Source organism: Gracilinanus agilis, chromosome 3, assembly GCF_016433145.1.
Source record: "Gracilinanus agilis isolate LMUSP501 chromosome 3, AgileGrace, whole genome shotgun sequence".
NCBI lineage: Eukaryota > Metazoa > Chordata > Mammalia > Didelphimorphia > Didelphidae > Gracilinanus > Gracilinanus agilis.
The window spans coordinates 200,967,902-200,993,573 of record NC_058132.1 but is presented as its reverse complement, the minus strand read 5'-3'; the positions used below and the strand labels follow the sequence as shown (position 1 = coordinate 200,993,573).

The 25,672-nt window shown below is 40.4% G+C and overlaps 1 protein-coding gene across 1 annotated transcript in view; it reads left to right on the top strand.

Annotated features, from left to right (window-relative positions):
* Positions 1–25,672, top strand: part of SIK3 (SIK family kinase 3) — a 280,799-nt gene that overhangs the window by 242,968 nt on the left and 12,159 nt on the right. The window contains exons 12-21 of the mRNA XM_044669586.1: positions 1,241–1,394; positions 1,716–1,871; positions 3,942–4,012; positions 6,192–6,335; positions 10,527–10,677; positions 11,414–11,539; positions 11,873–11,958; positions 12,619–12,728; positions 13,058–13,388; positions 14,021–14,925. Coding sequence (XP_044525521.1) covers positions 1,241–1,394; positions 1,716–1,871; positions 3,942–4,012; positions 6,192–6,335; positions 10,527–10,677; positions 11,414–11,539; positions 11,873–11,958; positions 12,619–12,728; positions 13,058–13,388; positions 14,021–14,925 — 2,234 coding nt within the window. The remainder of the gene's footprint in view (positions 1–1,240; positions 1,395–1,715; positions 1,872–3,941; positions 4,013–6,191; positions 6,336–10,526; positions 10,678–11,413; positions 11,540–11,872; positions 11,959–12,618; positions 12,729–13,057; positions 13,389–14,020; positions 14,926–25,672) is intronic.

Genomic DNA, 25,672 nt, shown 5'->3' with positions numbered 1-25,672 from the left:
GTGGCATACTCGTTCCCTATATCCTACCACTTTATGCCAACCTCATATGTCCTAATATTGTAAATACTACAAGCTCCTTTCTTTCATTACCTGCATAAAAATAAGATTCATCAATACTCTCTTCCCATCCCCTTTACTCCCTCAGAGTTCAGGTGGGTTTGTTTCCCATTATGATACTAAATTTTCTCATATTTGAAATTCGTAACTCACAGAATAAGTGGTGTAAACATAAATGATAGTTAGAGTTGCTTATGAATAGTTCCCTTTGTATTTACAAAGCCAAGCAAGTGAACCACCCTAGAATAATGTATTAATCTAAGGTATAGTCCTAACCCTGGAGTTTTTCACCAGTAGAGGTCATATAGAGGTCATGCTTATCTTTAAAAATATCAGCTCACCTTCTACAAATTTATTTTCCCCAAAAAATGCCCTTTCCATCCTCCATGTTGCTTGTTCTACACTAGTCCCTAGCCTACATTGCTGTGATTGAACAGTCAGCAGGGACATATTCTGGTTCCACAAACTATGTCAGCTGCAAAGAGGTGGAGCCCTCTGTCATTCTCTGAAGTGGAAAGATTTCTTATTTTTAAGTTTGTTGTAAACGCTTCTATTGTGGCATGACAGCCCCAAATATGCAGTGCTTCTCTTTCTCAGCATCACTGACAAGCATAATTATATTCTTCCCCTGGTGGATCAGCCTCTACGTAGGGTAGCCATTGTTTGCAGTGAATGGCCTGTATCCTCCAGAAAGTTACTATTCACCTCTGAAACTTTAGAAACCAACCTGATGCTGGCTGTAGCCAAAGTGTTTTCTTGAGTAAGGAATGGTTTTTTATCCTTTAGGCAAGGATGGTTTTGCCTGAAGAGCCAGCAGTTAATATCTATCCCCAGATGCAATGAGCTTTTGCTTTGGATTTCTACATTGCCCAGAAAGAAATGATAAAAACCATAGGAAATAAAACTGGATTTAGCTTCCTTATTGTTTAGAGATGATGTGATAGTTGATATTTAGAGAGAACTTTTAAGTTTCTCAAAGCCCTTTATACACCTTATTACATTTATTCCTCATAACAACACTATGAGGCTCTGAGGCTACTAGACTTTCCCATAGTGTGAAAGAGATAGGGTCAGAGGTGAGTTTAAACTTTGTCTCCCTAATTCCAGTGTTAGCTTTTTCCACATAGAAGATGCTCTGAATAAGAGTCTAACTGAATTTCTCTTTTATTCTGTTTGTTGTCAGCACGGAAGTCACAGAAGATCTTCAGAAGCTCCTTCCTGGCTTTCCTCGAGTCAGCCCCCAGGCTCCATTCCTCCAGGTGGCCCCTAACATGAATTTCGTGCACAACCTACTCCCTATGCAAAATTTGCAACCAACTGGGCAGTTAGAGTACAAGGTAAATGGACAAGAGAAAAGGAAATACCTAAAACATCTCTGAAAAGCTACCCAGAAAAGCTAGGTAGAGCTCCTTTGAGACTCCTATGGTTTCTTGGACTGTATCATCTCTGGGACTTAAACGATTTCCCATTGAATAAGGAGTATTTTCCTTTCCAAAGTAGTTGGGTTGAGAGGGATTTGTAAGGAATATAGGGAAGAGCTAGAATTCCCTCTAAACCATGATCAAAAGAGCTTTGAATTTCATAAGGATAAATTAAAGTTTTTCCCTCCTCCACTTTTTCACCATCCCATCAAACCACTTCCACTATGTCCCTGGTAGGAGCAGTCCCTGCTGCAGCCTCCCACTCTACAGTTGCTGAATGGAATGGGCCCCCTTGGCCGGCGGGCATCAGATGGAGGAGCCAACATCCAGCTGCATGCCCAACAATTGCTGAAGCGCCCAAGGGGACCCTCCCCTCTTGTCACCATGACACCAGTGAGTAGCAACTCAGACCCAGGTGGATCACTGCCTTTTCAAGGGTCTTTCATATAGAAATAGTGTTCTAAAAATCTCTCAATCAGCATTTCTGAGTTCTTTTCCAATTTTTAAAATAAGATTTATGATTCTTGATAATTCTACATTTTTTATTGTGTTTATCCCAGTAATTTCTCTCTGATTATTGCCTAACTTCTTCCTAAACTGAGTTCCATCTTCTTTCTGTGAGCCAGTGAACTGGTTCTTGACGTGCCAGATGTGTTTCCGCTATATCCCTACCTCTTTTTCCATTCCAAACAGCTCAGCTCACAGCCCTTTACTGGGAATCAGCATTGTAGTAGTTAGTTGAACCTGATAGTTCCCTTCATTTTTTAAAAACTGATTTCTAAAAATTCCCACCTTCCAAAGTATTCTCCTCTGTGATACAATTTAAAATCACATGGTAATCATCCTTGGTGATCATTACAGTCTCCTCCCTAATTCTCTTACCTTCTCAATCAATGCCTTTGTTTTTAGTATTTTCAACTTCAAATTATTTTTCTCTTTTGAACTTGAGTTTTATTAAATTATTTTCCTGGCATATACTCTCATTCACTCATTCAAGAAATATCTGAGTGTTAACTGTTCATGAAATGATATGCTAGGTGTGTTGGGGACTGACTGCTGTCCTTCAGGGACTTAAAATCCAGGTAGGAAGATAAGAGCACATAAAGCCTTTAGAATACTGTGTAAAGATATAGTTGGTTACTTATTGAAATAAAACATATAGATTTTTTATTTTTTCTTTTTAAATATATTCCCATGTTTGCATGATTCATTTTCTTACCCTTCCCTTTTCCCTTCCCCCTCCCAGAGCCAACAAGCAATTCCACTGGGTTGTACAAATGTTATCACTTGCTACCTATTTCCATATTTCATTTTTGCTATAGAGTGATTTCTTAAAGCCTAAACTCCAAATCACACACACACATATATACATATATATACACACACACATATGATAAGTGACGTCATGTGTTTTGCTTTTTCGTTTCTACTCCCATATTCTCTCAATGTGGATAGTATTCTTTTACATAAATCCTTCAAGAATGTCCTGGCTTGTTGGATTGCTATTAGTAGCAAAGTCCATTACATTGGATTTTTCCACAGTGTTTTACTTTCTGTGTACAGTGTTCTTCTAGTTCTATTTATTTCACTCTGCATCAGTTCATTGGTTCTCCCAGTTCATGTGGAAAGCCTCCAGATCATCTGACACAATAATATTCCATCACCATCATATACAATTTGTTCAGCCATTCCCCAATCAATGGCCATCCCCTCATTTTCCAATTTTTTGCCACCACAAAGAGCACAGCTATGAATATTTTTGTATGAGTGTTTTTCCTTATTATCTCTTTGGGATATAAACCCAGCAGTGGTATTGCTGGATCAAAGGGTAGCATATAGATTCTTAAGCTTTCAAAGAGGGGAGAGATGAACAGTGATGAGAATGATCAATAAAAACTTCATGGAGGAGATATGTCTTGAACTGATCTGAATGAGTAAAATTTGGATTAATAAATCCAAATATTTCTTGACCAGACCAGTCATTTTCTTTTTTTGTTTTCCCTTACTTAGAATGTAGTGTAATGAAGAGGAGCCTTAGATTTGGATTCAGGTTCTACTGCCTACTAGTTGTGTAACAAGCAAGTGATTTAAAATCTCAGAACTTCAGTTTCTTTATCTATAAAATGGAATAAACAAATCTTGGATGACTTACCCCACTTTGTGAACTGTAAAATACTTGACAGCTGTAAATTGTTATGTTATTCTGTCTTTGTTGCTGATCATCCTTATATTCCATGGATCTCTCTTGCTGAATTTAGATCCAAAATAAGGATTTGGGTGTTTCCTTTAAGAAGGGCTTAAGTAAGTGCATAAAAAATGTGCAGATGAACAGGGACTCAGAAGTCCCTAAAGAAAGTTTTAGCCTAGCAATTTTATAGAAGGGCTACCGTAGGATCAGGTTTGGTGAAGGAGAAAAATTGCCAAATAAGCTTTCTTGTACTTATCATTATTGTTTCTCTTCAGGCAGTCCCAGCCGTTACCCCTGTGGACGAGGAAAGCTCCGATGGGGAGCCAGATCAGGAAGCTGTACAGAGGTAATGTGACATCTGGCAGTGCTTGCAGAACATCCTTGGGCAAGCTCTTCTGCAGGCAGCAAAAGGCCACCTTTGACCAAGGTCGTGGTCTAGTGTAGTTTTCAACACTACTGTGGTCTCTGTATATGCAAGATGGCCTATTCCTCCTGACACTGAAATAAGAAGACAACCCAGGAAATGTAATTTCCACAAGAGTCATTGGACAGCAGTAACTCATAAGCACTTTACTCTTCCTGCCTATACAGTCCCTCTTCCTCTTTTCATCCACCTTCCAATACACCATCAATGGTGTTCATAAGGCTCAACAAGACTCCTGCCATGTACCAATAACCTGTATATTTTGCTGACAGAAATTGGAGATGTTGGATTAAGTGAATCCTGGTCAGTGTGTTCATGGTGCCACTGGCATTGGTTTCTTCTGTCCAGAGAAAACATGTCCCTCATGTTATTTGCTGTTTGCTCTTTCTGACCCCTTATGCCTTGAAAGATGCACCCCTCAGAAATCTCAGATAGAGATACTTTTCTTGTTTGCAAGCATGGATTAGATGCTTGATCACAGAAAGCTACAGTGGCTGTCATGTATACTTTATTTTGTTTTATCTCGGTGCCTCTAGCTCTCTATTTGCCAACTTGCAACCCCAGGGAATGGGGCATAGTTAGAGATCTTCGTTTTTTTATGGAAATATGGCCAGTGCTCAATAGAGTATACTTTCCCTAAGGGAAACTGGAATAAAGTTATTTTCTTAGGCTCTTTGGGCAAGCTTGGGTGTCTATGAAATGGTTATTAAACTACTAATGGCTTGTTCCTTTTGCAAGTTACCACACCACTAATTACCTTGCTATCTGTTAACTGACTTGCTCTCTAGCTTAAAAATACAAAGTAGCTAAAAATGAAAGATCATTTTTCATAGAAACTGTTAGTGCTGTTAGCTGTTACACACTTCCATCCCTCATGTTTGTGTAGAAAGGCAGGATTGTTCTGGGTCTGAAGTTGGGAAGGGAATATGGGGAGAACACAGAGTGAGGTAGTCCTTTACTGTTGTGTAGATATTAGTAGAGATCACTGATTTCCAAGGGGAGTCTTTGTGACTTTGGATTTTCTCTATTTTTTTCTTGGGGTGTTGCAAACAATTGCTGCTGGTCAGATAGACTTACAGAAAGGTCATGCTAAGTCTATGATAGAAGAGAAATTAGGTGACCTACTGTCTTCCTTCCTTAAAGCACCTTCTTCTTTTATTCTTTTATCCACTCCTTGGACTTCATTTCCTGCTTTCCCACTTTCTTTCCTCTTTAGATACACTTTTGCAAGGAAACATGACTGTCAACTTTTCTGTGACACAAGAAGAAATATCACTCCCTTTCTCCAACCTTCAAATCTGTAATAGAGTTGGAGAAAACCTTTAAATTGCCTTGAGGGATCATTACATTTTCACCTTATGATAACCCTTAAAGACCTTCAGGGAAAACTTTATGAGGTTGGGGACTTCCCCAACTTTTGAGACTTTCATTTTTCAACTTTCTCCTCATCCAGAAAGTGATTATTTCTTGAGTATAATATCACTTTCCTTTGTACAGATTCAGTAACAGATACAAGATTTAAATGTGGAGTAGCATCTCTTTTAACCTCACATGAAGAAGTCTTTACCATCCATCTACTTTTCTGTAGCTTACTGAAATATAGCCATGCACTTTCTATGAGTAAAGGCCCAAAGCCTTACTGATCAAATAGAATTGTATTAGGGCTTTCGCAACATCTCTCCTCTGCTCATATCTGGAAACCATGTCCATGAAGTACCTGTTCTTTATTAGATGCATCTATTCACTAAGTCTTTTGAAAGGTCAGATGGGAAAAAAAATGAAGTTTAAAATCAAAGCAGTTTCTTTTCTTGGGCAGAATAAAGAAGAGAAATGGACTCTCTTGTCTTGCTACTAGGCTTGCTCACTGTTTCTTTCTGTGGCTACTGCTGTATAGCCACTTAACTATTGAGCCAACTTTTGTTTGGCCCACTTTGCATTCTGCTTTCATCTAATTCAGAGATCTATGCCATGGAGACCTTTTTGAGCAGTAAAGAGCACGATTTTTTCCTTGTGAGTGCTTTGGATTAGCTTCTAATGCTTCTTGCTGGAGGATATTCCTATCTCTCTTTTTCATTATGAAATGTGCTCCTGCTTGTTGCAGATACTTGGCAAATAGGTCCAAAAGACATACACTGGCCATGACCAACCCAACAGCTGAGATCCCTCCGGACCTGCAGCGGCAGCTAGGACAGCAGCCTTTCCGTGCGCGGGTCTGGCCGCCTCACCTGGTACCTGATCAGCATCGGTGAGTAGCCACATGAGCTGTGTGAGACCCTTGAGGCTCAGCTGACAGGCATCATCCAACTGAGTTTGGAACAGATGGTGTTAAACAGCCGGGCTCCAAATAGAAGCCACCTGCCATCTTGAACTTAAATGGGATAAGTTCCCTTCTTTGAATAGTGAAAAGGGCAAAGTTTTTCAGCTGGTCTTTGAACTGTGTGAGCATCACTTTTCCCAAGTACTTTGCACAGCTCCTCGTGGTCTTCAGCTGATTCCTAGCATTCTAGCTATTGACTTAGAGATGAGATTGAACTTAAGACCTGCCAGCCGGAGAATCACCCAGAAAGTCTGCCTGATAATGGAAGTTTGATGGCAGTATCAGCAACCTGACTTTTTTTGATCAATCTCCTGCAGAAAAGTAAGCATTTAAACATCATCTCACAGTGTTATACTGTGCTTCAAGGCCTACATGTGGAAGAAGACTTACTTCTCTTTGGAAAACAGAACTACACCTTTGTCGCATATTTGCAAGATCATCACATCAGCGTTCTCAAAGGAAAATCTTCTCACTCTCTTTTCAATTGTAATCAGTTTCTTTGAAAGTTAAAAAAAAAGGGCATGCCTAAGATCAAACTTTCTAAGGAAACTTCACACAGCTTAAATTCAAGTCAAATTTGAGGGACAGAAAGAAAATGGGATATGCTTTGTAGGTGAATGATTTTGACTAAGGAAGGATCTTCCAGAAAGGTCATCTTGCCTTCCAAAGAGGCAGCCTCAAAACAATGGACAAAGCTTTAAAACCCACTTCAGGTCTCTAGCATTTTATTTTGCTTAAGTCTTTTTATCTGGCATTCTTCCTTGGTTAGGTCAAGACAGTTTCTAAGGAAACGAGGTTGACGTACCCGTTGCTATGAGATCTTGCAACCAGTTCACACTAGCAAGCTTAGAAAAGTGTTTTTTATTGTAGATAGATAGCTGCTGTGCTGAGCTGAGCACTGATGTTATCAGCAAAAACAAGTGAACTCTGAGCAGACCAAGACAGAGTGATTGCCACGCTGGAACTCTAGAAGAATGATAAGCTCTCCTCTTCCCAGCAGTAACTTCTCATAAAAATCCCTTAGGAAAAAGTTGCATTCATCAAGGAATCTTTGAAGTCATTTATTAAAAGTAACTACTTTTTCCCATTAACTCCCTTGCTCATCAGCTCTGACTTCTGTCATTACCGAAAAGGAGATGTGTTGCTTCTGTTTTCTTTTATCATCAAATCACTGTATTTTAGCCTGAGCACTTCAAGATCCAAGTTGGATTCTTTGAATTCCTGAGAAAGTATCATTATTAGGAAGACTTGAAAATTAACCTATTTCCACAGGCAGTGCCTGTCCAAATCCCCATAGACCTTTTACATTATTTGAGAAAAATCACATGGGCTCTGAGATACACAACAAAAGTCTTTTTATTTGGTTTATACTGTACATAAAGACAGTTCTGAAGTCTTGCCTGCTAGAGAGCTCTCTATTCAAATGGGATTGTTCTTTTTTATAATAGTCCAAGAGGTTTTTGGGGCTAAATCAGTTTGAATTGGGGGAGAGGGCAACATAGGGGGAGGCGTGTGGGGCAAATTTGGATTAAGTCACTAGAGAAATTTTACAGCAGAGAAAAATTAAGACCCGATATCAGAAAAAAACATATCTGTCCCTTTGGAGTAATCTAGACATAATTTAACTTGGAGGTAGAACAAAGGGGTCTGACTGAGCTCTGACAGAAAAATCTGTCATGCCCCCCAAAAAAACTTGCGTGCCCTGCTGTCTGGGGGAGAACAGTGCCTTTAACTCAACCTCATTCTTTCCTACCCATCTGAACATAATTTAAAAATAAGTCAAATTAACAACTTCCCGAGGCTTCTAAAATTGGTGAAGTAATGATTTGTGTAAAGTTGATTGTTGAGTTTGAGTATCAGTCTATTCATTGGCTAAACTACTGAACTGGGGCCCTGAGAGAATCATTCTTCAAAATGGGTTTCATGGTTGTCAGAAAACACTTTTTAAAGCTAGACTGATTTAGTCTCTTGACTCAGTAAGGGTAGGACCTTCCAAGTGAATAAGATTTACTTGATCTTTTAATAACTTTGGGGGGAGTCAACTTAATAAAGTTTTGGAAGGAAGCAAAAATACAGTTAAATCCATGAAGATGTCTTTGGTAGAAAGTCTGACTTACGAAAGCCTCTTCCTGGAGTTAAAATGAAAAAAAGGATGATTAAGGATATTCTCTTGGAAAGAACTGGATTTTGTTACTGGTAAACCTTGTGTTCATAATGACATGGAAGCAGACTCATTGATTTGCCCAGCAGTGTCAAGCTTCAGGTAGGGATTCTCTAAAATAAAAGTCAGTCCTGAGAGGGGAAAGGGATTTCCATGCCTGCCAAACCTAGCCCCTTTATATCTCTTCATAGTCATCATATTCCTCTTAGCCCCTCCCCTGTCTGAAGTTTGAACTTTTGCTAACCTGCCTCCTTGTCTGTGGCTTTGTTTCAGTCCATAATGAGTAACTGGCAAGGTGGAGATCATATCACTTAGTTCAAAATGGTGTCATCCCTGCCCAGAATATGAAACCTGATCCCATCCACCGGCTTCGAGACTGCTGCCCTGGCAGTCTTTTATCTGCATGCCTTAAACTCATAAACATCTCTTTCTGATTAGGTAATAGGAGTTGGTATTAACTTTGGCCCCGATGCTGTCTTGGGCTTGCCTTATCAACAGCCAAGCTCTTGTCTGTCTTCAGTGTGAAGGCTCTGCTGTCTCTGCCAGCAGCTGTGAGGAGCAGCAAGCTCTACGCAGAAGAATAACGTCCACCTGGGGGCAGAGACTGAGGAGCCGTGGAGAATGAGAAGCTCTGCTCCTCTCCTCTCGGAGAGATTTCTTTTCTAAGTGGCCAAATGTTTTAGTCCATGGCTATCTTTCCCTCAGCTACAAAGCCAGATGCAGAGCCTCAAATCCCATAGGAACTTACTGCCTTTTCATTCCAGTTTGGCAATAGTAGGATGAAGTTTAATTATCCAGACTGGGTGGGAGAATCACTAAGTGAGAGGTGCTTAAAATACACTTAAGGCAACTGGGAGCACAAGTCAGGAAGACTTGAGTTAAAATTCATACTCAGAGACTTACAAGCTTTGGGACCTTGGGCAAGTCAGTTAAGCTCTGTCTGCCTCTGTTTCTCCCTATGTAAAATGGGGTTAATAACAGCATCTATCTCCCAGGGATGTTGTTAGAGTCAAATAATATCTATAAAGCACTTAGCAAGTGATTGGCACATAGTAGGCACTTAGAAGGAAAGACGAGTGGTGGCCTTAGGAGTGCTGTCTCAGCCTCAATCATTAAACATATAAATTTCATTCCAGACATAGGGCTGACTACAGTTTTTCTGTGGAAATTCTGATCTCTTACTGCAGAGCTTATTTCTGAGAGGATTGTAGCTGAATTACTGTGAAACCACTGCTCGAGTGGCATAACCATGGGTACAAGAGCTCCTGCTCATTATGACCTGGGGGCATTCGGAAGCCATCCTTCTGTTTAACCCCAACCAGGTGCAGGAGTTTGCAAAGACTGAATATTTTGTCCCCACATTTTCATAATCTTGGTTAACATTTGGGGACCAGGTGTAAAGAACAGATTTTAGAATCAAGAGATTTAAGTCAAGAGTCCTAGCTGTGTGGTCCTAAAGAAGTCACTGAGCTCTCCAACTGCTGGATCCTCATCTCTAAAGTGGGATAATCATAGTTACACTATTTGTCCCACAGGGCTCTTGTGAGGCATGAGCTTTATTCTGTAAATAGGAAGGTACTATTCTCAGCATCATTAGGTTCAAAAGGTAGAGATGAGCTCCCTGAGTAGGCATTCTCTTGTCTATCTTTGTGTCTCCTGCACTGAGCTCTGGGTCTGGCAGGAAAGACACTTAATCAAAGCTTATTGCCTGACGGGTATCAGAGGTAAGTTGAAATGGAGCTTCATAGGCGGCCTCTGAAAGGAAGAGTCAGGCCCACTGAAAGCACATTCAGCTCCTTGGGTAAAATGTTCACACCTCCGGGATATCTATGGCCGACCACTGTCCTGGTGCCTGGATGAGCATTTAGTGTGCTCAGGGGCAGGCAGTCCACCTAAACATTTGTTTTCAGAGCATTTGGAGACCCCCAGCCCCTAACTTTCTTTTCCCCTGTGCTCAGCTCTGTCTACAAGGACTCCAACACCCTGCACCTTCCCACAGAGCGCTTTTCCCCTGTGCGCCGATTTTCTGATGGGGCTGCAAGCATCCAGGCTTTCAAAGCCCACCTGGAGAAGATGGGCAACCACAGCAGCATCAAACAGCTGCAGCAGGTAAAGGAAAGGCTGTGAATTTCACTGGAGGAGTATGATTAGTCTGGAGAACCCAACAGGATCCCTGGGGCTCCTTTTTGCCATATAAAGCAGCAGCATTGCAGCTTGTGGCTTAAGAAGATAATAGCTTTCTTGTAAGAGATCTTTGCTTTCTCACTAAAATTTCTCTGCCAAGAGCACCTTTGCCACCTGACACTATCAAGAGAAAAAGAGTTACTATCCCTAGGATACCCTAGAGAATATCTTGAGTCAGCATTGTCCCTTGTTCTTCAGAACAACCCTTGCATTCCCCTACTGGTTGATGTTCTGGGTGAGCCTACTGTGTTGTTATTGCATGACATACTCTATAGCCTGGCTGCCTTGCCATTGAGTTAGGAAATGTGCCTTTAAATCCAGCATAAGATGCTAATTTTATCTCAGCCTTCTGAATGACTGAGCTTTGAATGGCACATGATATGTGCATGTGTTTTACAGCGGACCATAGTCTCCATTATTGCACAAGGCATCATGGGATGCTAGATGGGGGGAACTTCTGCAGCCTTTTCCATATGTTACCATATGATAGACCTGATTGACTATATTTAGCTCACAAATATAAACATATTAGTCTTCTCTGTAGAAGGACACTTCATCTCCTGTGACTTTTTCTGCCCATGAGACTGTGGAGCATCTGTTGTGATCATTGCATGACATGGGATTGGCTCCAATGAATCCATATTAACTGCATTCATTACAGGAGTGTGAGCAGCTGCAAAAGATGTATGGGGGGCAGATTGATGAGAGAACACTCGAGAAGACTCAGCAGCAACATATGTTATACCAGCAGGAGCAACATCATCAGATTCTCCAGCAGCAAATTCAGGTAGACCTCTCCAGGCTTCCTCCAAGTTTGAGGGAGCTTTGATTTCAGACTGATTTGCCTGTAAAATTCAAATGAATTATTTTCAAAGAGTAATGGCAATGGCTAACATTTATATGTATTTTTTGAAGTTTTCAAGTGCTTTACATGTATTACCTCATTTTAGTTATATTTTAAGAGTGGCATATATGATAAAATGAAAAATCTCCAGTAAATAAACTGAGAGATGAAGATAAGCAGAAACCTCATTCACTGAGATGTCTTCCTTTTCTTTTCAGGAGAACAACTCAAGATAATCATGTAATTCAAAGTTATTTTTTTCTTCATTGATTTTAGGATTGTATCCGTCCTCCTCAACCTTCTCCACCTCTTCAGGCTACATGTGAAAACCAGCCAGCCCTTCTTACCCACCAGCTCCAGAGGTAACAGATCTCACCAGTAAAGACCTCTAGGACTAACTGATTTGTCATGGAGAAGCTGATAGCTTTCCAAGGCATTCCTCCTGAAAGTTTCCATTTAAAAAACTAAGCTGCTAACACAGTACTTGGTTTAAATTTCAAAAAGCAGACTCCTTAAAGTATTAATTCAATGCTTCCTGTGTTCAAGACATTTTTTGAAATGGAGTCCTTGAAGTCATACCCATTTGTGCAGCTTCATTTCTACTTATTTCCATCAAAAGAGTAATTTGTTGACTTGGGAAATGGGACCTAGGCCCCCTTTTGACTCTGCTACTTGTCTTTCATGAGAGATCTGGATATGTGTGTAGATCAATGATGGGCAAACTACGGCTTGCGGGCCAGATGCAACCCCCTGAAATGTTCTATCCGGCCTTGACATTATTCATATCTGACGAATACAATGAGTAGGATACAATACAATGAAACTTCAAAAGAGTTGCCTTAGAAACAGACTGGCAGATGAGCATTTCCTTTCCTTTGGCCCCCTCTTTAAAAGTTTGCCCATCACTGGTATATATCCTAAGCCATAACAAAGCAAAGTACCTCCTATTTGATATAATGACTGAGTGATTGAAGGATTATGATGTGATCTCTAGAGGTTTGTTTCTGATTCTCTTTTTCAAGGTTACGGATTCAGCCCTCCAGCCCTCCCCCCAGCCACCCCAACAACCATCTCTTCAGACAGCCCAGTAATAGCCCTCCCCCTGTCAGCAGTGCCATTCTTCAGTCTCATGGTGAGTGGGAGGGTTGGGCAGAACCATTCTGTGTCACGTGGAAAGAAGACATAGAATTTCTTATGAGTTCCAGGCCCCAGAACAGAAAACAAAACAAAATACCTTTTCTCTTTGTTACATAAAATATTGCTACCATAGCACACCTCTCCATGGCTCAGTTCGATCCTATAGTTCCTTGCTAAGAGCACAGCCTAGTTTCACTCAGAAGTCTTTAGAAAAATTTTAAATTGGTTTTTAGATGACGTCAGACTAAGATTCTTTATTAGTTCCCAATTTCTCCTGACTGCTAGCCTAGTTGCTTAGATACTTAGAAGATACCTTCTCCCTAGGTGCGGCCTCTCCTTCCCAGTTTCAAGGCTTGCCATCCCGAAGTGCAATCTTCCAGCAGCCTGGGAACTGTTCTCCTCCCCCAAATGTGACACTGACCTGCATGGGCCTACAGCAACCTGCCCAGTCTCAGCAGGTGACCATCCAGGTACAAGAGCCACCTGACATGCTGAGCAACATGCCAGGGGCATCAGCAGCCGGGCGGGGCATGTCCCTCAACTCCTGTGCCAGTCAGATTCAGATGCAGCACCGTGCCAACCTGATGGCCTCCCTCACCTATGGGCACCGCCCATTGTCCAAGCAACTGAGTGCCGACAGTGCAGAGGCCCACAGGTAAGGCCCTCCAGGGCCACCCTTCTGGTGACCTAGAACAAATTGAGAAGAATCTTCTTTTCGCCTTCCCCTGTAGCAGGAGGAGGGAGACAGGGGTGTCTGACTGAGCTGTGGCCTTGGATCAGATTCTCCCATTATGTTCTAAAATCAGACTGGAGGTTTGAGAGGCTCCTTGTAAACTGCTGATTGACCCAAGGTTAAGGTACTAAAGAGATAAAGGGAGAAAATGGCACAACTATATTCCTTTTTGCCTGAGAAGAGAGAAACAGTGGCTCATTACATTAATATGCTTTTAAAAAACACTGAGCTTTGTCTCTTCTTCTAGCTTTCCTTCTTTTCTGTCATTCTTTCAAGAAACCAATGCATCTTAATTAGCCAGAAAATATTTCAAAACAGACCATTAACTTCCTCCCACTAAAGCTGGTGGAGCACCCATAGTCTCTTTTAGATCAATGCATAAGATATGGGAGGTTAGAAATGGATACAGGAGAATACTTCAAGCCCAGTATTCCATCTTGCATTGTAGCCCTCCTCCCTAAGTATACCCCCTTTGAAGGAGAGAAATAGCTATCCTTTGAGATATCTTACTCCTCTCGTGGATCTTGTGTGTTTACTGTCTTTTGTGTTTGCAGCTTGAACATGAATCGATTTTCCCCTGCTAATTATGACCAGGCACATTTACACCCCCAACTGTTCTCGGACCAGTCCCGGGCTTCCCCTACCAGCTACAGCCCATCAGCAGGAGTGGGCTTTCCTCCAACCCAAGCCCTAAAAGTCCCTCCGCTCGACCAGTTCCCTACTTTCCCTTCCAGCGCACATCAGCAGCAACAGCACTACACCACATCGGCACTACAGCAGGCTTTGCTGTCCCCCACGCCGCCTGACTATCCAAGACACCAGCAGGTACCCCACATCCTCCAAGGACTGCTATCCCCCCGACACTCGCTCACGGGCCACTCGGACGTTCGGCTGCCTCCGGCAGAGTTTGCACAGCTCATTAAAAGGCAGCAACAGCGACAGCAGCAGCAGGAATTACAAGAATTGTTCAGGCATATGAACCAAGGGGATGCTGGGAGCCTGGCTTCCAGCCTAGGGGGACAGAGTATATCGGAGTGCCAGGCTTTGTCTTTGCCTTATCAGAACACTGACTCATATCACCACCATCACCACCACCACCACCACCACCACCACCATACCAGCCCCCAGCATCTTTTACAAATCAGGGCACAAGAATGTATCTCACAGGTTCCCTCGCCCGCCCCAGCTCACGGGTATACACACCAGCCAGCGCTGATCCACTCAGAGAGCATGGAAGAGGACTGCTCGTGTGAAGGGGCCAGGGATTGCTTTCCAGACAGTAAGAGTTCAAACACTTTGACCAAAGGTTGCCATGAGAGCCCCCTGCTATTGAACACAGGTGGGCCTGGAGACCCTGAATCTTTGCTAGGAACTGTAAGCCATGCACAGGAAATGGGAGTGCATCCATATCGACATCAGCCAGTGACTGGATTCAGTAGAAATAAAGTGCCCAGCAGAGGTAAGCCCTCCTTCCTTGTGGGAAACTAGGGATGTCCACCATGCCCCATTCATGCATACCCAGGCTTGGGCACATCTTTGATTGTTAGCAAGGTTAACTTGTCTCTGGTGTTACTGATCCAAAGAAAGGTTGGGGTGGGGATACTTTGGTATTAAATAAGGTATTAATGCTTAGAACTTCATCTTTGTTGAGAGAAGACCAATGGTCCAAATCTTTTGACTTTAATTTGAACATTGGTGGAAAATAGCCTATCAGTAAAAAAACTCATTTTTAAATAATTCAAGTTCTCATTTAATTCTCTTATAGAAAATGTGGGTGCATGCGTGTGTGTGTGTGTGTGTGTAATCTCATACAGTTCTCATTTCAGTTCTCTTTAATAAGCCAGGAATGGAAGTATAAAGAAGAGCCTCTAAATTTCAATTGTTGCTAGAATTGCCCAAAGAGCATAGTTTGGTTATGTTAAAATAACATTTCAATTTAAGAGATTATCAGTGCTCTCCTGGGAGAGATAAGTAACATATGCAGAAATAAATAAATTCTAGGCAATTTGATATGTAAGTGACAACGATGGGAGAGATCAGGAAAAGGTTCATGTACAAGGTATATGGAAACTGAACCTTGAAGGATTCTCAGATGAGGTGATGAGAAGGGGAATGAAGGACATCTTTGTGAATGCAAGAGGCAAGAGTCGAGTTGAGAGTAAGCTGGTAGTCAAAGCTGGCCTAAATGAAGATTTTTATGGAGTATAGTATGAAATGAGGCAGAAAAGGTAAGTCAAAACCTATTTCTAGAACATGCACGCATGCACACATATATAGCAGAAAAGGTAAATCAGATTATAGAGATCCCTAAATGCAAGACTGAGGAATATGTATGTTAGCCTAACATGTATTCAAAGACCTCCAGTCATGCGGACCTAATTACCTCACACCAATACAATCTATACCCCTTTGATTTTCTCACAGCTCTTATTTGTTAGATAGTCTTGCCTTATTTTGGGTCAAAATCTGTTCTCCTGTAACAGCTTTCTAGTTTTGTCCTTGGGGAATATGGAGAACAAATCTAATTCCTTTTTCTACATGACAGCCCTTCAGATAGCTGAAAAAAGATCATGTAGCCATGTATTCTGTATTCCAAAAAAATGGGTCTCAAAAGGATAAAGAAAAGATTAGGTTCATTAACGGGAGGAAAAAGTGAATAAACTTTATAGAGTTCATGATGGACATGTGGAAAGTATTGAACTGATTTCTTTCAGTCCTAATTCTGTCTCTATGACTATGATCAGTTTAATACTTAAACATGGTAGCCAGAGTAAGTGATGTTATAAATTCACTGGTTATAAATTTATTCTGCCCTGGTCAGACAACAGCCAAAATATCATATTCAGTTTTGGCCATTACAATTTAAAAGAGACATTGAGAAGGCAAACACTATGGCAAGAGAATTTGTTAGCCTGAAGAAGAAAAGGGAGACTGAAGGGGACATAATTTTTTTTTTTTTTAGACATCTAAAGGATTGTCATGTAGAAAAAGGAATTAGACTTGTTCTCCATTTTCTTCAGGGGCAAAACTAGAAAGACATTATAGGGAGATTTCGACCCAATATAAGGCAAAACTTTCAAACAACTAAAGCCATGAGAAAATAGAATAGACTATAGATTGCACTGGGAGGTAAAGTCATCATGATCAAAGGTCTTTGACTACATTTCAAGGCTATTTAAGAGGAGATTATATGCTTTTCGTAGAATTTAGAGTTGATGACCTCTCAAGTCCTTCTAATTCTGAGATTCTGTGACTATAACTTTGCTGAGCCTTAGTTTTCCATGCATTTAAAAAAAAAAAAAGAACAATGCACAAGTACATATTAAGAAACCACTGTGTGCCAAGCACTGTGCTGGATGCTCATTATACAAATGAATTAAAAAAAACCATACTTCCAAGGAATTTACATCCTATCAGGGAGGCAATATTTACATAATTAAATATAAATGCTGGATCAGCTAGGTGGCTTTGTGGATAGAGAGCCAGTCTTGGAGTTGGGAGGTCCTGGATTCAAATATGGCCTCAGATGCTTCCTCACTGTATGACCCTAAGCAAGTCACTTAAACTCAATTACCCAGCTCTGTCTTGGGACCACTACTTATTCCAAGACAGAAGATGAGGGCTTTTTAAAAATAAAATAAAAGCAAAGTGAATAAATATGAGATAATTTGGGAGGGGAAGCAATTAGTAGTTGGAGAGACTAGATGGTGGTGCTTAAGCTGCATTTTAATGGAATAGAGGGTATGTTTGAGGCCAAGGTGAGAAGTGTATTCCAAATATTCCAAAGCAAAGGCCCAGGAACTGGAGATGGTCATGGATAAAGGCCATTTTGCCAGAGCACAGACTTCAGGAAGGAGGATAGCATAAAATAAGGTTGGAAAGATGGGTTCGGGGCATATTGCAAAGACTTTAAAAAACAAATATGAAGTGTTCAATAAAAAGGATACAATATCTTTTCTACTTGACAGGGTTGTTGTGAGGATGGGATAATGTCTCTTGAAAATGTTGGGTAAATTCTAAAGTGCTATACAAATGTAATGCTATGACCCTGAGAGATTTTGAGATTAGACACTGGATAGCATAGGATCTGACACACTTGTCAGAAATATTCTTTTTTTCTGATATTAAAAAGGACAATTGCTAAACCTCTCCCCCTTAAAAAAATAGGAAAGAAACAAAGTATTATTTTTGTTAGCTATTGCTGGAACGTGAAGTTCTTTCTTGTTTATAACATCCATCTGGTAACATAAGACTTGTGGTTCCCTAACCCATGTGCATCAGTAACTTTTTGCTGTCATCAGTCAAATGTAAACCTAGAGGAGGCAGTGCTCTTAAAAATCATGCATCTGGATGCTAGGCTTTTTCTACTCTCTCTTCTTTGGTAGCTTCCATTTTTTTTTCCTGTCTGCTTCAGACCCATATGTCATGAGTTCAAATATATAGCTAAACTCGTGAGGGAATTGGATTCAAAAAAATTAGTTGTACAAGAGAAGGATAAGGCTGACCAAAGTGACCTAGTTCATGTGAAAAGGTTTATTGAGGCCAATTGGTCACAGGACTGACTATCAGCCAGTAGCATGATGTGGCTGCAAAAATAGGCTACAGCAGCAGCAGATAATTATCCATATCTGGGAGTAGAGCAATCTGCACGAGTCAGAGACACATAGAATTCTGTTTTCAGTTCCCAGCACTACTTTTGTTTTTTTGTTTTTTTAATTTTTTTAAACCCTTAACTTCTGTGTATTGACTTATAGGTGGAAGATTGGTAAGGGTAGGCAATGGGGGTCAAGTGACTTGCCCAGGGTCACACAGCTGGGAAGTGACTGAGGCCAGATTTGAACCTAGGACCTCCTGTCTCTAGGCCTGGCTCTCAATCCACTGAGCTACCCAGCTGCCCCCTCCCAGCACTACTTTTAAGAGGAACACTGATAAACTGATTTCATCCAAAGATTTCATCCAAAGACCAAAATAGTGATGGAGCTGGAAACCATACAGCCTTAGGAACAGTTGAAAAAACTGGGAATTTTAAATTTAACTGGGAATTTAAATCAAATTGATATTTAATCCTACAGCTAATTTTGAGTGGAGGACAAGAGGGTGACATGTATGATATGGTCAGATGTACAGTTTGGGGAAATTACTTTGGCAGTTGTATGGAGAATGAATTGGAGTAAGGAAAGATTTAGAGCAGAATGAATCATTAGAAAGCTATTGCACTAGTCCATGGAACAGGTGATGAGGATTTGAATTAGGGTGATAACTCTCTGAATGGAAAGGAAGTACTCATGAGAGAGACATTATAGTGAAAGAAATGACAAGATTCTACAACTGATTGATATTGGAAACTTGGGGCAATAGAGTTGAGTATGACAAACCAGTAATGGATCTCAATGACTAGATAGTTGATGATCATGAAAAGTTCAGAAGGGACTTCTGTTTTGTACATATTGTTTGAAATCCTATGGGGCATCCAGTTTAAAAAGTCCAGTAAAGCATTGGTAATGCAGGACTGGAACTCAGTCCAAAGAATGGATAAAGCGTTGGATAACTAGATCTGGAATCACCTGAATAGCAATGATAATTGAACCAATGGGAGCTGATAAGCTCACCAATTGATTGTATAGAGAGAAAAAGGAAGATCCAAGACAGAGCCTTGGAGTACACTCCTAAGTATAGGGTATCACATGAAGATATAGCAAAAGGGACTGAGAAAGAGTGATCAGACAAATGGGAGAGCCGAAAAAGATCAGTCATGAAAACTTGGAGAATAGAGAGTATCTAGGAGGTAAGATGTGTGCTTAATAGCATCAGGTAGTTTGGAGAGGTCAAGAAGAATAAGGATCAAGAAGCCCTTAGATTAGATCATGGAGGACTTTGGACAGAGCAGTTCCAGTTGAATGATGAGGTTCAGAAGCTATGTTGAAGAAGATTTAGATGAGAGTATTAGAAGTGGAGATGCTAATTGTAGACAACTTTTTCCAGTTTAGCTTTTATGGGGAAAAGAAATAGGACCATAGCTGGTATTGAGGAGGAGATAGGATAAAATATTTGAGGCGATGGCCTAGAAAAAAAGAATAGACGCTCCAGAGGATATGCAGACTTAGGGCCAATGGATATGTCACAATATATATGTGAAGGATTTCAACTGAGTACCAGGAAGTACTTTCTAACAATTAGACATATCCTCCAATAAAAAATAGGCTGCTTTGTGAAATAATAAGATTGTTGTTGGTATAAGTGTTCAATCAGCAGCTAATCAGCCCACCTGCAGGGATATTGTAAATGACCTTTCAGGTGGTCCCAGTCAACCCTAAGATTCTGTGAATTTCAGAGTACACACTGTGTCCAGTTGAGAGATCTTAAATACAGTTCATATTACTCAATTCTGTTGGCACAGGCTTAAAGCACTAACAGTCCCTTTCAAATCTTCCCTGCAAGTAGTTTTCTCAAAGTTTTTAGGCTCTTTTTTTAATTCTTTTTTTTTTTAACCCTTAACTTCTGTGTACTGGCTCCTTGGTAGAAGAGTGGTAAGGGTGGGCAATGGGGGTCAAGTGACTTGCCCAGGTTCACATAGCTGGGAAGTGTCTGAGGCTGGATTTGAACCTAGGACCTCCCGTCTCTAGGCCTGACTCTCAATCCACTGAGCTACCCAGCTGCCCCCTCTTTTTTTAATTCTAACCCAGAGTTGGAGTCCTTTAGACCAGCCCACCTTCCTATTTCCCTCCTGCTTCAAGTTGAACTATTGTGTTTACTTTTCTCTCTCAGTCTATGAAGGATTTAACTCCTTTCCTATTTTAACCTCAGTTTTTACCCCCATTGGCTTCTAGATGCAACTGGTATCTTGTGGCAAACTCCTTCAGTAACATGTTATCTCACAGGCACTGACTGAATCTTGTTTTCCCTTATCCTTTTAGATGTGGAAACAAGCAGACCTTTTAGCTTTCAGCTTCTAGGTGTTTTCTCTACCTTTTCTTCTTTTTCCTTCCCTTTCTACTTTACTCTCCTATTCCTAGACAGTATTCCTCTACCTAAATGCAGAGAACAATACTGTTCTGTGGATCTGAGTTATGCAAGATGACTTATGTAAATCTAGAGTCTAGCATACTAATCTAATAGTCATTCAAGGACTTGCAAAGCAATAGATATCTTTACTTTCTGATAATCCTATTCCCAGTATATATTTATCCATATTTCATTTCCCGTCTATATTTATCCCCAAATCCCATAGTATATATTTATAGATTTAAGCCAATTCCATTTTTTTTTTTTTGTAAATCCATACCTTCTATCTTAGAATCAATACCATGTATTTATTACAAGGCAGAAGATTGGTAAGGGCTAGGCAACGGGGATTAAGTGACTTGCCCAAGGTCATAGAAGTAGGAAGTGTCTGAGGCCAGATTTGAACCTAAGACTTCCTATCTCTAGGTCTGGCTCTCAATCCATTGACCCTCTCAGCTGTGCCCCCCCCCCTCATATTTTTACCCTGGAAAATCTCACAATGGTGATCTATTAAATATTTAAAATTTTAGCTTTTTTAAAAAACTCATATTTGCATTATAACATTGTAGAAACCTTGGGTACCACTGTCTGGCTAAGGGGAGAAGATGAATTTATATCTTTATCTCTGAGTCATCACTTTAGAGGAGGAGTTACTTTGGTCCAGCACCTACCACTTGTGTCAAGGAAAAAAATGATCCATCAAAATAGGGCTTGTTTATTTCTTTGATCAAAGACTTTTCCTTCTGGTTACATCCTCAATCATTAAAAAAAAAAAAATAAAAACATTAAGTGCTGTCATGTGGAAGAGGGGTTAAATGTTCTGGCTGTCTTCAACACCAGATGCATCAGAAACATTAGGCGGAAGCACAGAGAGAAATTTTGTTTCAGTATAAGGAAATATTTTTTAAGATGTTTTATTTTACCAATTATATGTAATAACAATTTTCCACACAAGTTTTCTGAAGTTTTAAGATCCAAATTGTCTGTCTCCCTTTCCTACCCCTATCCGAGAGATGGTAAGCAATTTGATCTGGGTTATACATGTATTATCACACAAAACCTATCTCCGTATTGTTCAATGTTGTATGAGAATACTCATATAAAACCAAAACCCCAAAATAAAAACCCAAATAAGCAAAAGTGAAAAATCATATGCTTTGATCTTCATTCCAACTCCAACAGTTCTTTGTCCTGAGTCCCTCAGAATTGTCCTGGATCATTGTTTTGCTAAGAATAGCTGTGTCTTTCACAGTTGATCATCCCACAATATTGCTGTTACCATGTACAATGTTCTTGTTTTGCTTAATAAGGAAATACAGAAATACTTTCTAATAGTGAGCTCTGACCAAAAGTGGAATTGAACAGCTTCAGGAAAGTATAAGTCTCCTAGTACTGAAGCTCTTTAGGTAAAGGCTAGATGGCCACTGTTAGGGTGTTGTAGAGAAGATTCCTATTCAGGTATGAATTAAACTAGATGATTTTTCCAGCTCTGTGATTTTGTGAGCTTTCTAAACAGAATAAGAAAGTCTTTAGAAGATATCCTTTTTAAAAGGAGAGGCAAACAGGGACTTTTGGTATAGTTAGGCCTACCTTTTCATTATACCTGTCTGGAGATGGCACAGTCAAGGCACTATACGTATTTTTGTCTGCATTACGTGTTTCTCTATTTTGGATTAAGTATTAGTCCATACAGTGAGTTTTACCAGCTTGTTGTTTTCTAAAAAGTCACATTCTTTTTATATCTAAATTGTACTACATTGTCACTGGTCCTTCCAACTTGGACAGACCAGTGGACTTGGTGCAAGAAAAAATAGCAACAAATTAGATTTTTGCCTCACAACCTCTAAAAGGGTTAAGTACCTGTGTCATACCCTTGGCCAAAGCAGCTTTGCAGACTCTACAAATGAATAAAGACAAGTCAACATTGACAGATGCAATAAGGAGTTGTGCAAGCTGCCCCAGTTGATACACAAAGTGGGTGGTTTATATACTGATATCTCAGGTGGAATTAGGCCAACCAGTCATTTTTTCCCCCTTGTATAGTCACCCCCTGATCACCTCACCCTTTGCATGTTCTCAGTTCTACTCAAACAGACACTTGCCACTGTACTTTATAAGCTTTTTCTCTTCATTTGAAAATTTCCCTCGGTGATCTTTGCAGTCGTGGAAAGACCAGATAAAAAAAGTTAACCTCAAACTGGCTTAAAAGCAAGAATAAGCACCCTTCTTAGGGCTAAATTTATCTTTTCTCTTTATCATTTTCAGTCATCCCTTTCTAATCTTTATTCTCTAGTTATCTACTAAGTACTTCTGTGCTGCCTACAAACACACGCAGGTCTTTCCCATCCTTAAAAAAAATCCTTTGTTAATTCTAGCATTACCTCAAGTCCTAAAATGTCTCTTCCCATCTCACGACCAGTTGCCTAGAAATAATTCTCCATACTCAGTACTCTAATTTCTATCTTCATCCCTCAACTCTGAGTGGTTTGTTTTTTGTTTGTTTGTTTGTTTTCTAACACTCTTACCTTCTGCCATAAGATCAACACTGTGTATTGGTTCCAAGGAGGAAGAGTGGTAAGGGCTGGGTAGTGGGAGTCAAGTGACTTGCCCAGAATCATACAGCTAGGAAGTATCTGAGGCCAGATTTGAACTCAGGGTGCCCATTTGGGGGCCTGGCTCTCAATCTACTGAGGCACCTAACTGACCCCCTCCTAAATTCTTTGTAATCTAGCTTCTGACCTCATCACTAAACTAAAACTACTCCCTTCAAAGTTATCAGTGTGGGGTAGCTAGGTAGCATAATACATAGAGCACCAGATCTGGAGATGGGAGGTCCTGAACTCAAATCTGGGCTCAGACACTCCCTACCTGTGTGCCTGAGCAAGTCACTTAACCCGTATTGCCTAGCCCTTGCTGTTCTTCTGTCTTAGAATTGATACTAAGTCAGAAGATTCAGGTTTAAAAAACAAAACCAAAATTATTGGTGTTTTTAACTGTCAAATCTTTAGGCCTTTTCTCTTTGTAAAGATACTTTATTTTACCAATTACATATAATAACAATTTTCTGCATAAGTTTTGTGAAGTTATAAGCTCCAAATGGCCTTCTCCCTTCCCAGAAATGATAAGCAATATTATTTGGCTTATACATGTATTATCATGCAAGACATAGTTCCATATAGTTTATTTTTGTAAGAGAATAATCATATAAAAACTCCAGTAAACTATAATGAAAAATCGTATTCTTTGATCTGCATTCTGACCCTAACAGTTCTTTCTCTGGAAGTAGTTAGTACCCTGTCCTAAGTCTCTCAGAATTGTCCTGGATCTTTGTATTGCTGAAAGTAGCAAAGTCTATCACAATTGATGGTCCCACAATGTTGCTGTTACTGTGTATAATGTTCTCCTGGTTCTCCTTATTTCACTCTGTATCAGTTCACGTAGGTCTCTTTAGCTCTTTCTGAAATCATCCTGTTCATCAGTCCTTACTACACAAATAGTATTCCATCACCACAATAGACCTTGTTGCACATTCCTTCAGTTTCCAGTTCTGTGCCACCACAGAGAGCTGCTATAAATATTTTTGTACAAGTAGATCCTTTCCCATTTTTTTTTTAATCTCTTTAGGGTATAGACCTTGTACTGGTATTATTGTATCAAAGGATATGCACTGTTTTATAGTGTAGGCCTTTTCTCAATTCTCATCCTTTTTGGCCTCTTTGCAACATTTGATATTGTTGCCTACCCTTTCCCGGATGTTCTCTCTCCTTTGTGAGTTTTCATGATTTTGCTCTCTTGTTTTCCTACTTGCTTGTCTTCTCTTCCCAGTCTCCTTAGCTGAATCATCATCTACTTCCCTTTAACTATGGACTTACTTTCATGCTTTGCCTTGGACCTTCTCTCTATAAAAAGGTCTTTAGCTTTAGAAGGTTATCCTTTCTAAAGTGATCATCAGCTCCTCTGGGCTCTTTGCAGGTAGTTCCCAGTGCTCTCCCTCCCAGCCTTTGTCACTGCCTGAAACGAACTCCAGCTGTGTGTTACCAGCTGCTTACTGAAGGATTTTAATTGATAGTCTAAAACGGAATTCATTATCTTCCTCCCAACTTCCAAATGGCCCTTCTGTGCTCCAAGCCTTATTTCTGTTGGGGGCATCTTCACACAGCCACCCCGCCCAGGCTACTTCCCTCTGAGCTCCCCTCTTCAAGTCTCTCCTTTCCATTCTGTCCTCCTCCATACAGCTAACAAAATGATTTTCCTAAAGCAGGCCTGACACCTCACTCCACTACTCAGTAAATTCTGGTAGTTCCTTTATTTCCCCGGATCAAACAGAAACTCCTTTTTAAAGCCCTTTCCAACCTGGCTGCAGACCGATGGCCTCTTTGCTGAATTACTTATTACCCATCTCCATCCCTTTGCATTCCCTGACTCATTCCTAGAACTCTCTCCCTCCTTAGTTCCCTCTTTTTAGATATTATAACAACTACCAATATTTATATAGCACTTAAGATGTGCCAGGTTCTGTACCACGTGCTTTACAATTGTTATTTCATTTGATCCTTACTACCACCTTAGGAAGGCAGTCCTATTATTATCCCCATTTTGCAGATAAGAAAACTTGAGACAAACTGAGGTTAAGTGATTTGCTCGGGGTCATGCCTGAGGCAGGATTTGAATTCAGATCTTTCTCATTCCCGGCCCTGGGCTCTATCCACTGTGTAAATCCCTTTTAAGCTCAACTCAAGCAACCTCTTCTACTCTATGAGATTTTCTAATTCTTTCCTAATCCAGCTGGTAGTGCCTTCCTCCCCATGAATTACTTTGTATTTACTCCATATATTTTGTATATTCTTCTATTTGTACATGATATCTCACCGGAGAGGATGTAAGAGATTGTTTCATAGTATGCTCTTAATGAATGTTTGTTGATTGGCTTGGGGTTCAAACTTCATTCCCTTTCATTAGTTAATATTTTTATCTGATGACCTCTCATGCATTTTCCAGTTAATCTTATCAGTTTAGGTGGCATGAGGACTGTTTTCCCTAAGTTTGATGTTCTTCCTCTTCACACACACACACACAAAAACAGACTTATTTATGCTCCCAAGTGCCAAGCACAAAAATTACATGCCAGCCCTTCTGAATGTTCTGAGGCTTGAACAGAGACAGCCATGGTTATTTGTTTGCTTAACCTCTATTTAAGCACTTTC